This window comes from Lupinus angustifolius, unplaced genomic scaffold, assembly GCF_001865875.1.
Source record: "Lupinus angustifolius cultivar Tanjil unplaced genomic scaffold, LupAngTanjil_v1.0 Scaffold_419, whole genome shotgun sequence".
In the NCBI taxonomy this organism is placed as follows: Eukaryota; Viridiplantae; Streptophyta; class Magnoliopsida; order Fabales; family Fabaceae; genus Lupinus; species Lupinus angustifolius.
In genome coordinates this window covers 200676-214996 of record NW_017727829.1, presented here as the reverse complement: position 1 = coordinate 214996, position 14321 = coordinate 200676, and the positions used below count along the sequence as shown (strand labels likewise).

Here is a 14321-nt window from a genome sequence, read left to right as displayed (position 1 = left end):
TATTGATATTACTGGTGAGAATACTACTTTGGAGATGGATCAAATTTTGTTAAGAAAGAATCTTTTTGCTGATTAGTGGAGGACCGCTAATATGAAGGAAAGTTTCCCTATCCAAAAGTCTAGAAACAAGTGGTTAAAGGAGGGAGATGCTAACACAATCTACTTCCATGCTTGTATTAGCAATAGACGCAGGAGAAATCAAATTGTGGGGGTTTGGATTGACAGAGTTTGGTGTTCCAAAGAGAATGCCATTTCGGACGGAGTTGCTAACTACTTTAAATCATTGTTTCAGTGTGTTCACAAAGATAATCCAACGATTGATGGGGTGGAGTTCACCAAGCTTTCAGAGTCTCAAAATTCTGACTTGGATGAGTTCTTTTCGGAGGAGGAGCTAAAAGAAGCTGTGTGGAATTGTGCTAGTGACATGAGTCCGGGTCCGGATGGGTTCAATTTCAAATTTTATCAGGAGTTCTGGGACCTACTCAAAAGTGACCTTGGTCCTTTTGTGAATGATTTTCATCGGAATGGTAAGATTCAAAATGGACTGAATTCTTCATTTATTGCTTTGATTCCAAAGATTAAAAATCCTAGCAAGATTGAAGATTTCAGACCAATTTCCTTGGTGGGTTCGTTATATAAGATTATTGCTAAAATCTTTGCGGGCAGATTGAAGAAGATGGTGGGTTCCTTAATTTCTTCTTCTCAATCGGCTTTTCTTCAGGATCGTAGTATTCTAGATGCAACAGTTGTGATCAATGAGGTTATTCATTATGCAAAGAAGGACAATGAGGGTTGTCTTCTTTTTAAGGTGGATTTTGAAAAGGCGTATAATTCAGTTAGTTGGGACTTTCTTGATTATATGCTTGATCGGTTTGGTTTTTCCGATAGGTGGAGAATGTGGATTAATGCTTGTTTGGCTTCTACATCGATGTCTATCTTAGTTAATGGCTCTCCATCTGAAACCTTTTTCAGTTTCGAAAGGTATCAGGCAGGGAGATCATATGGCATCTTTTCTTTTCTTGATGATGACTGAAGGTTTTGTGGGGCTTATTAGGAAAGCTAGATCAAGTGGGTTATTCGAAGGCTACAAAGTGGGAAGGCATAGGGTGGAGATTTCTGATCTTCAATTTGCAGATGATATTATTCTCGTTTTCACTCCAAAAGATTACAACATTTGGTGTATGAAGAGTATTCTCAAATGCTTTGAGTTGGTTTCTGGTTTGAGGGTTAATTTCAATAAGAGCTCTTTGATTGGTATTTGGGTCGCAGATAGTCCTCTAACAACTGCTTCTATATTCTTATCATGTAGAATTGGCTCCATTCATTTTTTGTATATGGGAATTCCGGTGGGGACTAATCCAGGTAATTATTCTTCTTGGCAGAATGTGATTGAGAAGGTTTCCAATAGATAGGCAACCTGGAAGTGTAAGCATATTTCCTTCGGTGGTAGAATGGTTCTCATTAATTCGGTGCTCATGAATATGCTTATTTATATGTTATTGCTTTTTAAGGCTCCAAAGAAGGTTATTTCGAAACTGACCTCTCTTTAGAGAAATTTTCTTTGGAGTAATAAAAGAGGAGTTAGTGGTATTCCTTGGGTTGCTTGGTCAGATGTGTGTAAGCTTAAAAAGTATGGGGGTTTGGGTGTTAAGCATCTTTCTCGTTTCAATGATGCTCTTTTGGGAAAGTGGAAATGGAGAAGATTGGTGGACTCTTATACTCTATGGGATAAAGTGATCGATTCTAAGTATGACACTAAAGGGGTCTTTAATGCTAGTCTGTCGACTTCAAGGTGTTGGAGAGATTTGTTTAAAATTGGATCTCCCGACGGTGGATCTAACTGGATGGAAACCGACCTTTGGAAGGAAATATGCGATGGGTTACAGACCCTCTTTTGGAACGATATTTGGTTTGGACATCAAACACTTAAGGATACTTTTCCTAGATAAGGAGGCTTTGGTAAATTAAGTTACTCAAAATTAAGTGGATTTAACTTTTTCTGCTTGCTTTAGATAAGGAGGCTTTGGTAGCTGATTGTGGGGCTTGGACCAATGAGGAGTGGACTTGGAATATTCAATGGAGGAGAAACTTATTTGCTTGGGAGGAAGATGTAGCGAGAAACCTTTATCATCTAATTCATAACCATTCTTGCAAAAGTGATGTTGGTGATAGATGGAGATGAAATCTTGATAAGTTGGGTGTTATGTAGTGAAATCAGCTTACTTGGCACATTTGAATGCAAGTGTGATGGAACCAGGTAATGTTCTTAATTTATGTTGGATAAATTGTGCTCCTTCAAATGTGTGTTGTTTAATTTGGAAAGTTATCAGAGGTAGGGTAGCAACAAAAGTAGAGCTTCATAAGAGAAATTTTGTGGAGTGAATAATGTGAAATGTGATTTGTGTTTATTGCATGATGAACATTTAGAGCATCTTTTCCTTTCTTACCCTTTTGTCTCTAATGTGTGAAAATAGTTCTATTTTTGGCTTCAAATGCATATTACTTTGCCGGATTTGATTGTGGAATCGCTTAAGACTCATGATTCACTTTGTAAGATTGGTAAAGGGAAATCGTTGTGGAGAATGTTGTGGTTTGCTGTCATTTGGTCTATTTGAAAGTTAAGAAATGATATTATTTTTAGGGGGGAGAAGGTTAGTTTTATTCAGATTATGGATTCGATTCAAGTTAGATCTTGGTTATGGGTTTCAAAAAATATAGGATCTAATTTGTACAATTTGTCCAATGATGTATTGATTCTTTCACTTGTATAGATATTCTTTGTAAGTTGTAATTTGGTAGGCACCCATTATGTCCATTTCTAATATATTTATTTATCAAAAAAAATAATACATTAATAGTATATAAATTTCATACACCGTAAATACATACATTTTTTTTCCTAAAACAAAACTCATAAATTAAGTTACTCAAAACATGCATGAGTGTGGAAGCAAGTTTTCTTCAGTTGATTCAAGAAAAAAACATGTAAGTGGTAACCGTAGTCTACTTATGGTTTTTTGTTTAGACTTTAAACCAAGGAATATTCAACGATATATGTTTTTTATTGCCTTTTTAAATTAATTATCTTTAAAAATAACGAACAAAAGTTTTATATACACAATATTTAATGTTACTATCTTTGCTATTAATAAGAAATAATCAACTCATTAAAAAATAAATTAAAAATAAGTTATCATAATCTTTAATAAGAATATTTTTTGTTGCTGACAAATCTAATAGCATAAAGTAATCCATATAGAAAATTTCATTTTGTAACAATAATCTTAATTCCTCAATTGTTTATCTTTGGAACACTTTTTATTGTATAAAAACAAGATGTTCCACCAAGATATTCTCCACATATTCATCATAGATTCACGAATTGAATGTCTCGGTTGTTTCTCTTCAGCAATGAAGTCTCGTTTCTCATTCACATAATTTTCTTTCTGCAACAAACACTAATTGTTAATTACCATTTTGATAACCCATTTCCTCACACAGAAATAATAAAAAGTAAGTCCAATCTTACATTAGCAATGAATTTAAATCCGATCTTTATTTGTCCCTTGTAGGTATCATCTTCAAGGACCACATTATATGCAGCTGGTCTTATTTCTATATATCCCTCATCACTTCCTTCACTAATTATTCCACCTATATAAACCCTGCTTCATGGGAAAAAGGTTAAACAAAAAAAACAGACTTCTACATGAATCAAATATTTCATTATCAACCATTTATTTGTATTATTTTTTGTTTCAGAATTAATGATAGTTAACATAAAATGATATAAAAATAATATAAAAAGTATTTACATAGTCAATGTATAAATATTAAATCAAGTTCTATATTGTTAAAGAATAAGACTAATAGTTTAAATTATTAAATAATTTCTCTTTAATGTAATGTTGCATTGCAAATATCCTTTTCTTAACATCAAATTGAGCAAAAGAAAAAACTCTCAAAGGGAGGAATTACTTGGCTTCACCCACAAATCCACCATTTGTGAGGTGTTTTTTTGTGGTCATGATTCTACACTTGAGATGGGTTGAGTTCTTATCAAGTGATGAGAAATCAAATATGAATTTCTCATTCCACCTAGGTTTCTTTTGTTTTCCTGCATCACATATTTAAAAAAAAAAAAAAACATGTCATTATCAAGAGGAATATTTCAAGAATTTTTGTACTACAATCTCATAAGAAATAACAATTTTACATTTAGTTTTATAAACCGGTACTTGCCTTATAAAACCGAAAGTTGTGACATCTAGTTCTATAAATATCATTTTGTACAACAAAAGAAAAAGGAGCATGTACTTTAACCTGATGAAACTTTGCTTCTATGAGATTGAGTCCCACACTCAATAACCACATAGTAGGAAGGTGTTCCTATAAGGGTAAGTGTACCTTAATCATAAGCAAAGGTTGTTCCAAAGAAATTAACGAAAAAACAAAAAATGTGACATATTGTATCAAAAGAAGATACATTGAAACAATATTGAAATTGGAATGGTGATTATATAGCGAAAAGAAGGGAAACATACCAACAAGGTTTCTGTGTTGAATTCCTTCAGCATTAACAAGAAGCACTTCAAGAATTCCTGTCTTCATTTGTGGATATCAATGTGTTTAATTATGGCTCTAAAAGAATGAAATTTTGTTGAATAGTTCTTAGATGATATATTATGTGAGAGGATAAAGGTGGCAGTTTCACTAGCTCCCTTAACGTATGAGTTGGGTCACAATGAAGTTTCCTAAACATCACATATTCAGTTAAATCATTAATCTTTTAATGAGAATGCTATTTATGTTATATAACTTATTTAATTTTTAGTAACTGATAAATCACCCCCTTTAAAAAAAACTGATTAATCATTGTATACAAATTTTACTGGGTGTGAGAATTTTCAATTGCATGTATTAAGTCCTTAGATTTAGAGGTAAACCTGGTTATATAATAATAAAGTTGTTTATCTTATAATTTAAAGATCATATATTTAAATCAAATAATAATCTCATATGTTTGTGCATTTAGCTGCTCTTTTATTAACTTATTATGTTATTTATATTAAGTGAGATAAACAAATGTGACATTTAATAAACTTATTCAATGGAGGTAGGGGTGGCAATCAGATGAATTTGGACAGAAAATTATCCACAAATCTATATAAATCTATTACATCACATTTTAAAATTATTCAATCCATTCATATTCAATGGATACCAATCCATCCATTCTATCCATGTATCTATTTTAATGGATTGGATGGATGGATATCCAACCATTTTATTAATTTGAACAATACAATTTTAATAGAGCAATTTGTAGAAAAAATTCTTTTAAAAAATATTATTTAATAAATCATTTTTAAATATTAATTTTTAAAAAAATTAAAAAGTGTTTTTTAAAAAATTATTCTTAAAAAGTGATTTTTTTTTAAAACACATTTTAAAAAATAATTTTCTTAACAAACACTTTTAAAAATTGTTTTTTTGATAAGCACTTTTAAAAATGTGAATTTGTGGGAAAAAAATTTTATAAGCACTCTTATTGGCAAGAATCTCTAGTACAACATAATTGGCAGGGGTGTAAAAGTTCGGTTTAGTTTTTGACGCAATTTAGTGACCGAACCTAACACAAAGATACGGTTCGGTTCTACTCGATTAACAGCAAATTTTATTTAGGCACCAAACCGAACTGTTCATTAACGGTTCGGTTATTTAACTTATTTAAAGAAAATCCTTTAAGAAATAGATGAACAAAATTTGCAAGATATAGAGTCAACTAAATGAATACTGAACACATCAATAATAAAATTAAAGTATTTAATACTCTTTCTAGTAAAACAATAATAATTCAACATCTCAACACACTACAAACTTGAAATTTTAGTCCACAAAATCTTGGACAATGTCCAACAAAATTTAAGAATGACAAACTTGGTACCAATATTTTAGTCCAACGGTAACACCTAATACTCCACATCATTAGTAATGTCCTCAAGTTCTTCCTTTATTTTCTTTTAGTTTCTTAATTTTTGTATTTAATTAATTTCATCTCTGAATATTGACAAAATCTATACTAGTTTTTTTTTTAATTTTCTTTCTATCTTCTCAATGGATAATAGAGATAATAGATATATATGTTTGTTTACTAATTAATTTTTTCTATTTGCGTCTTATTTATAGTATATATGTATTAATAATTCTAAATTGCTAATCATATTTTATCTTCTACTTTAAAGCTTAACCATTCAAATTTAAAATAAAATTATTTTTTAATATGCGGTTCGGTTCTAGCAGTTCCAAAATTTATAAAATCGTGAACCAAACCAAACTTAAATGGTTCTAAATAAAAAAACTGAACTGAACTGCAGAGCTGAACCGAACCAAACTGAACTGCATTTTATAGTTCGGTTTCAGATTTAAACCGGAACCGCTTGCACTCCTAACAATCAGAACTCCCATAAGTTATATGCAACAGTCTATCATCTTGAAATATTTCATTTTGTTATTATATTGTCACATTAGTCAATAACAAAAATGATATATTTATATTTTGCATTAAGATGTTGGGGTAAAGCACTAAGGCCGAAATCATTTATAATTTTTTGATAAGCACTTTTTAAAATCACAGTTGCAATTTTCAATTTTTGTAAAATGTGTGGAATTATGTTACAAAGGTGAGAGATATTTTTTATATTAATATTGAATTAATTGGAAAAAAATTGTTTTTATTTTTATTTTTTTGGATGGATTGGGTATCCATCCAAATGGATATACCAATGGATATCCATTAGATATAATGGATGGATTTGAATCCATCCATTATCAACACCATCCATTGGATTATATTCATTCAAATCCACTAATTCTAACAGATAGATTTGGATGGATTTTGGATTATGAATAATTTTTCCACCCTTAGATGGAGGTAAAGAAATAGAAATTTTAACAAAAATGGAAAATAAATAGAAGGGTGATATTAATCTATATTATATCCTTATTATCAATTATTCAAATGATTAGCTATAAAATACTTGCATAAATTAAGATGGAATAAGATGATTATAGAAAACTTGTATCTACTCAATCATATGAAACTTGTGTCTCCACAATGATTGTATGTTATTATAAACTTTCATATCTTCATCCAAGAGTTTTATAAACTTTTCATTTGGATGCTAACGGAGGAATGAAAAATCATTCATCAATTCATATAAATTCATTTAAACTATATTTTAAATTATCCAATTCATCAATATTCAAATTTAGTGGATGAAATCCAATCCATACAATTCATCCATATCCAAACTTAATAGATGGATTTCAATCCATACATATTCAAACTTAATGGATGAATTTCAATTTATACAATACATCTATGACTCAATTTTCATGAATTTGGATGAATATATATACAATCCATTTATTTTTCTATTAGAACTAAAAACGATATTGAAGAAAATCATTATTTTAGAAACTACTATCTCAATAACACACTTTTTAAAAAGGCACTTTTAAATATAAATTTTAAAAAAAGTGATTTTATTTTTTTTAAATGATTTTTTGAACTTTTAAATTTTTTTACAATATTCTCCTAGCATGCCACATTTAACGTCATACGTGTAAACCTTTTAACAAATATTTATAGAGTGTAATATTTATGAATTGTCAATATAAAGATTTATACACAATTACTATATCATCCATAATTATTTTATATCTCTTTTTTGAAGAGTTAATGATAATAAATATGAATGGTGGATGATGAAATGACAATTTATAAATTTCATACGGTGTTAATGCATATTTTTTCTCTCATACTTATATATGTTATGAACTAAGGAATAAAATTTTAATATTAACTTAATAAAATATTAAATGAGTGAGAATCATGGATGATTTGCTTGAATTTAATTTTCTTAAATATTAAATGACATTGAAAAGCAAAAAATGTCATTTTTGAATGTTTGTTTTTTGGATGGATTGGATATCCATCCAAATGGATATATCTATGGATATTCATTGGTATAATGGATGGACTCAAATTGATTCATTACTAAAGTTATCCATTGAATTCCATCCATTTAAATCTATTAGCTCTAATAGATTAATTTAATTTTCTTGGATTTAATTGAATTATGGATTGTAGATAATTTTATCACCTCTAATACTACATATATTTACATACCTCATGTTCAATTATTGGAAGAATATGTAGAATTTTAAACTAATATAGGCTCATAATTGTGAATATATGCTAAAAATATAATAAACCTTCTATTTACCCTTTATTATGCCTTTGAGCTTTTCTTATGGCAATAAAGGAAATATCATAATATAAAAAAGGAAAATTTACACAATTAAATGGTAAAAAACATATTTATTGAAACAGATACTTCAAAACCAATGATATAAAAACTGGACCGTACTGGCTGCTTCAATCAGAAAACTGGTGAATCGGTCTCCTAACCGGCACGCTACAGATGTTGAACCGGCCAAGTATCAAAACCGGTCAAAACCGGTGAACCGGTGAGCCGGTCGGTATTTCACTAAACCGGTCGGTTTATACATATATATATATTTTTTAAAAAAACTTAAAAACCCATTACAAGGTGACCCATCTTTCCAACCCTTCTTCAACACTTCAAGGCGGCACATGCTTCCAATACATACTTAGATTACACCTTTTGTTTCCTAACGTTCGTTTGTAATCTCAATGACATTTGTGTAATCTTAGAGTTCTATCTGAAGATAAGATTTGGTGCAAAATATAATAACGATATGAGACAACTTTGACTTCTTGGTGTTAAATGTTAAAGCTCCAAATTTATTTATTTTGTAGAGTGAGTTATGAACTTGTGTCATTTATTTATATTCTGTGGTTGTTAAGTGATAATTTTGGATTTATATATGTTTTGTAATTTAAACTATATATATATAAATATAAGTAGGTATGTCCGGTTTAACCAGCATGTGGTTTAATTACTGAACCACTGGTTGAACCATTGTACCCCTATATCAGTGCCCTGACCGGTTTGAGAACAGTACGGTTTTAACAACACTGTTCAAAATAATAACACAAATAATAAAGAGGGCAACAAGACTTTAAAATCTCTATGAATAACTATGATGACAACTCATATAACTTTCTCCGAAAAATTAAAAAAAAAACCAATAGGGTCCTTTTGTTAGAAAAATTAAAAAAAAAATAAAACCAATAGGGTCCTTGTTCCTAAAAAATTAAACTTGTTACTGACTTTTGTATTAGACTTAAGAACCCACAAACTAAAATATCATAATTTACATAGAAAGCACATTCAAAAAAATTTCATGCCCCAATATTTAATTATCCTATATTATATATAATTTTTTCATATCTTCGTCTAGAAGTTTATAAATTCAATGATACTATATATTTACATACCTCATGTTCAAGATTTGGAAGATTGTGCATAATTTTAATTTGATATAGGCAAGTGATTGTGAATGAATGCTAAAAGTAGAATAAATATTCTTTTTACCATTATTATGTCTTTGAGCTTTTCTTTTAGTAGTGAAGGAAATTTTACAATACAAAAAAAAGAGAAATTATATTACTAAATGGTAGATATTAAAGAATAGAAATAAAAACAATAACACAAATAATCAAGAGGGAAAATAATTTAAAATCTCTACAAATAACTATGATGTAAACCCTTTAAAATAGATAAAAGAAACCAAAGAAAAATATATATAACAATCTAACTCATACATAAAATAAATATCATATATCTCATTCTATAAAAGCAAACAGGAGAGGAGACTCTAACTATGTCATATAGAAGTATGTCAAAAAATAAAATAAAATAAAATACAAAATCAATAGGTTCTTTGTCTTATAAGTTGTGTAATATACTTAAAGTAATAATCATTGAGAAGTCACATGGACCACTGGTTTTGTCATGTGGAGGAAATGTAAATTGAGGAAAGTTAGGAATGATAGGTAATTTGAAGTAGATTTTCTCTCTTTTAGTTTTTAATTGATGACATCTAATGTAATTTTTTTAAATGTTGAAGAACAAAATTGGTAAGTGAATTATTAAAGAATGAAGATTTTATGTCCTAAAATAAGTATGTTTTCATGTCCTCGACCAAACATCTTATTATAAGTAATATAAAAATATTATTTTATATTTCTAATTTTTTTTTCTTTTTAATTCAGTGTCAGATTTTCATTGGACCAAAACATAGAAAGTGATACGGGGATTAAGACAAGTAATCTCTATTTGTTATTAAAAGTTACTTTCACTTTGTAAACGCTATTTGAAGTAACTTTCTGATAAGTAGCTTTCAAACGTTATAAACTTATTTTTTAAAAGCTACAAACTACCCTCAATTTTAGTTTACCAAACTGTTACTACCTCAAAAGCTATAAATTTGGTTTGGGAAACAGTACCATAGTAAAACTGAATTGGGTTAGTATATGGTTATGGGCAGAGAAAATCTCTCCTCTCGTTGTGCTTGTAAAGTTAACTGATAGGGACATGATTTTGTTGAATGAGTTTTTCTTACATCAGTTTTATGGTGCATGGGTTTTCCTCATGTTTACATTATCTAAACATTTGAGGCAAGGTGACCCAATTCCTTGTTACCACTTTGTTTTGTTTATTGAAATCATGCATGGGGTTCTTGTTTGATTTATTCTTCCCGATTATAAGTTTCATTGGAGGTCTGCACAAACTAATAATTTTAAGTGGTCACTAAAATTATAACCGTTTTTATAACCGTTTGATTAAATAACCTTAATTTCATCCATTAAATTTGTGACCCGTTACCTTTTGTGTCTAGAAGTTGTCATACTTCAGTATAACTTCCATTTAGCTCAGGAGTTGTGATAACAACAAATGAATTTTGGATGTTAAGAAGTCTTTTTCTACTAAATAGAAGTTGTGTCACCATATAGTGACTTCTGCACATGAAATAAACAAAATTTTCTGTAGATCACATAGTAAATAATAATGTCGTTAAGTGTTTAGTTGTAAGTTCGAGTCCTATTTCACTGTTTTAAATTTATTGCTGTAAATATTTTTAAGTCATGTGATTGGATAACATAATTTAAAAAGTGCATAATAGTTAATCCTCCATAAATATTTATAGCAATAAATTAAAAATGGTAAACATGAGACTCAAACTACAACCAAATACTTAAAAATATTACTATGTACCAAGTGATCTACAATAACTTTTGTTTATTTCATACACATAAGTTGTTATATAATAGCACGACTTCTGTTCAAAAGTCGTGTTAGCCAAAAACAACTTCCTAACATCCAAAATTCGTTAGTTTCTACATGTCACGACTTCTGAACTAAACAGAAGTTGTACTGAAATATCACGACTTCTAGACATAAAAGGTAACCATTCATAAATTTAATGGATAAAATTAAGATCATTTGATCCAACAACCATAAAAACAGTTCATTTAAAAGCGAACTAACTTACAGTTTGCAAGTTAGTTCCCACCATACTTTTATCCTTAGTTATAGTGATGATATACTTCTTTTTACAATGCTGATCAACCTTTGGTTAAGGTTATGAAAAGAGGGTTGGATTGTGGTGATCCATCTAATAGCATATCATTTGAGTTCAAGCCGTAATGTTTGTGATCTTCATCATTTTCTAGAGGTAGAGGAAAACTGAAAAAAATTGTAAATAAAATAATTCTGAACAATTTAAAAATTAATAATTTGTTAATAAACATTTATAGTATAATATTATAACGTCGTTACGTAGTAAAATTAAAGCTAGGTTAACTCATCACAAAAAATGGTAAATTGTGTTAGTCAATTCTACTTTAATATGTCTTGGTAATATTATCTTTTGTCATAGATTTCTGAAGGAGATTTAAGTCCCATTAACACTTGTAATAGCCATGAGTTTGGTGTGGTGCACGTGGATACAAAGAAGTGGGTAGGTAGTGATAGCAAGTGAAAAAACGACAAATATTGTAATTAACATGAAGAGGGGCCATAGAGAAAAATAAGGATTTGCTGCAAGCATACGAGGACAAAAATTGTTGGTAGAAATTATTATTGCATTCATGAATCACGATGAATGATCTTAACCAAAATTTTAACTGGATATATTAGTAATTTAAAATTAAATAAAAATGTAATATATATGAACGGTCATTATAAAGAATTATATATCTCAATCTAACATGTACTAATTATTTATATTACTTTTTATAGAGTAAATGATAATTAAACATGAATAATAGATAATATAATTATAATGTATAAAACTCGTATATGGTTGGTATACATTTTTTTCTATACATTTTTTGAAAAGTGATACATTCAATATTTAGAAACTCTGGTATTATATTATCTAATATAGACCTTTTATTTTTGCATTCCTTAAGGAGTGGCAAGTTAACATAACCAAACTCTAACTATATATACTTATATAGTAGGCGACAAAATTTGTGGTCCCCCATGTAGCAATTTCATGTCTATCTTATTGGCTGTATTTATTTATCTTGTGGTTGAGTATATTTTATCCATATAGGAGAAGGGGGGCCTTTAATTCTTATCCAATACACACAGTATATTTGGGGAGAAGATGACATAGTTTCTGATAAAATTTAAGGATGAATATGGGGCACAATTTAGGGGGAATGGTTTTTCTCTCTTTCAATTCTATTATTAATATGGTAAGATATATTTACACTACTATTGTATCACTCATCATTCACATTTTATGATTATTGACTTTGAAATAAAAGTAATACAAATGAATAATAAATGTTACAATGTCCATCTATAAATCTTTACACTATTAATACATAAATATCACACTCTATTAAAAAATCCTCAAACAATGAAACATATATTAAATAGTTTTTTTCTGATGTAAACCCTCTTAGGGCAGCCTTTGATTCCAAGGGCAAGAAAAGTCATGATGGTCCTACAACTAGGGCCAAGGCCAAGGCAGGGGTCCTTAAAGTCTTAAAGGACACAATTGACCCAGGAGAGGGTATGTGAGAAGGACATTTATGTCCTGAGGGTATGTTCCAACTTAGGTTTATTTTATTTGCATTGATTCAAATAAATGAGATTGCATTCTCATATAGTCTTAGGTTTATTTTTATTCAAGTATTTTAGTATTTAATTCATGTAATATGGGTTGAGATTTATTTGTAACATGGTCCATATTTCGTGACCAAGTAGTTCATCTAGGTTCAAGGGTAAGCTTGTCACGCGGCATTTGAAGCTAGAGTCATAAAAATTCAAATGGCATAATCAAATATTCTCCAACCAACATGAGGAATCGGTTAGCATAAAAACAGGAGAAGATAGATTACTTATGGCCTTAGGGATGACACTGCTATAATCAAGGAAATTAGATTGTAAAGTTGTTATTCTACTTGCTTGAAGATAAATTCAGTTGCTTGAAGATAGATATAATTTGGCAAAGGACTTGGTTCACTATCTTATCTTCTCCAAACCATGGGGATTTTGAAATCAAAATAGGCTTGTTAATCTTCAAATAGATCAAGACTTAGTCAAGGCATCAACAACTCAACAACAAAGATCTCAACCAAATTACATTATTTAAGATCTTATCTACTTGATTTAATTAGGAGTTACATTATTATTTTCTATTTATTTTAGCCTAAGTTTTAATTAGGATTCTATCTTAGTCTTATCTTTATCCAGCAAGGCAGATTGCCTATTTATATTTTATTTGATCATTAATAAAGGTCAAGTTTGTTTTTGAGAAAAAATTGGATTGAATTCCTAAAGTTGAGCCAAAGCTCCTTAATTTGAACTTATCAAGATTCTTATTCTTGTGGTGTTCTAAGACTCATCACCCTCTCGGTGTGGCGTCTAAATTCTTATCAAGGATCCTTCCTTGTGGTGAATATCATTGACTTATCAAGCTCTTGAGCTTGTGGCGTCTCCATCTTCATATCTTTTCCATCTTTCCCCACAAATTTATCCTAAAATTGTCCTAAAAATATCTATCAATACCAACACCGAATTCTTATTTATAAAGCTCAAGACTTCAAGCTAAAACGATCCTAATTCTAAGGCAGCCCCCTAGGGGTTGTCATCAAGTGGTATCAAAGCTAGTTTTGGCTTGAAACCCAAGTCATGGCTGACGAGGCCAACCAACCAAAGGACAAACATCTTCCTTTTTAGGTGTTTGGTCCAAGGAAACATCTGCCTATTAAGTATTGATGGTGGTTGTACCAACATGGCTAGTTCAAGGTTAGTTTCAAAACTAAAGCTTGCGACTAAACCACATCCCACTCCTTACCAACTACAATC

General features: G+C 29.7%; 1 protein-coding gene across 1 annotated transcript; it reads right to left on the bottom strand.

Moving 5' to 3' along the window:
• Positions 1–3284: 3284 nt before the first annotated feature.
• LOC109341263 (elicitor-responsive protein 3) lies at positions 3285–4611 on the bottom strand. The gene is made up of 5 exons (XM_019579118.1): positions 4545–4611; positions 4324–4389; positions 3979–4117; positions 3530–3665; positions 3285–3446 (listed from the first exon to the last, which is right to left on the bottom strand). The coding sequence occupies exons 1-5, from the start codon at positions 4609–4611 to the stop codon at positions 3285–3287; spliced, it is 570 nt and encodes a 189-aa protein (XP_019434663.1).
• Between the last annotated feature and the right edge of the window lie 9710 nt (positions 4612–14321).

Bases quoted from the DNA above. Each gene is read 5' to 3' on its own strand.
- LOC109341263 (XM_019579118.1), bottom strand. From the start codon at position 4,611: ATGAAGACAGGAATTCTTGAAGTGCTTCTTGTTAATGCTGAAGGAATT. The intron at 4,390-4,544 runs GTATGTTTCCCT...TTACCCTTATAG, and splicing joins TCAACACAGAAACCTTGTTG to GAACACCTTCCTACTATGTG. The intron at 3,447-3,529 runs GTAAGATTGGAC...TGTTTGTTGCAG, and splicing joins GATTTAAATTCATTGCTAAT to AAAGAAAATTATGTGAATGA.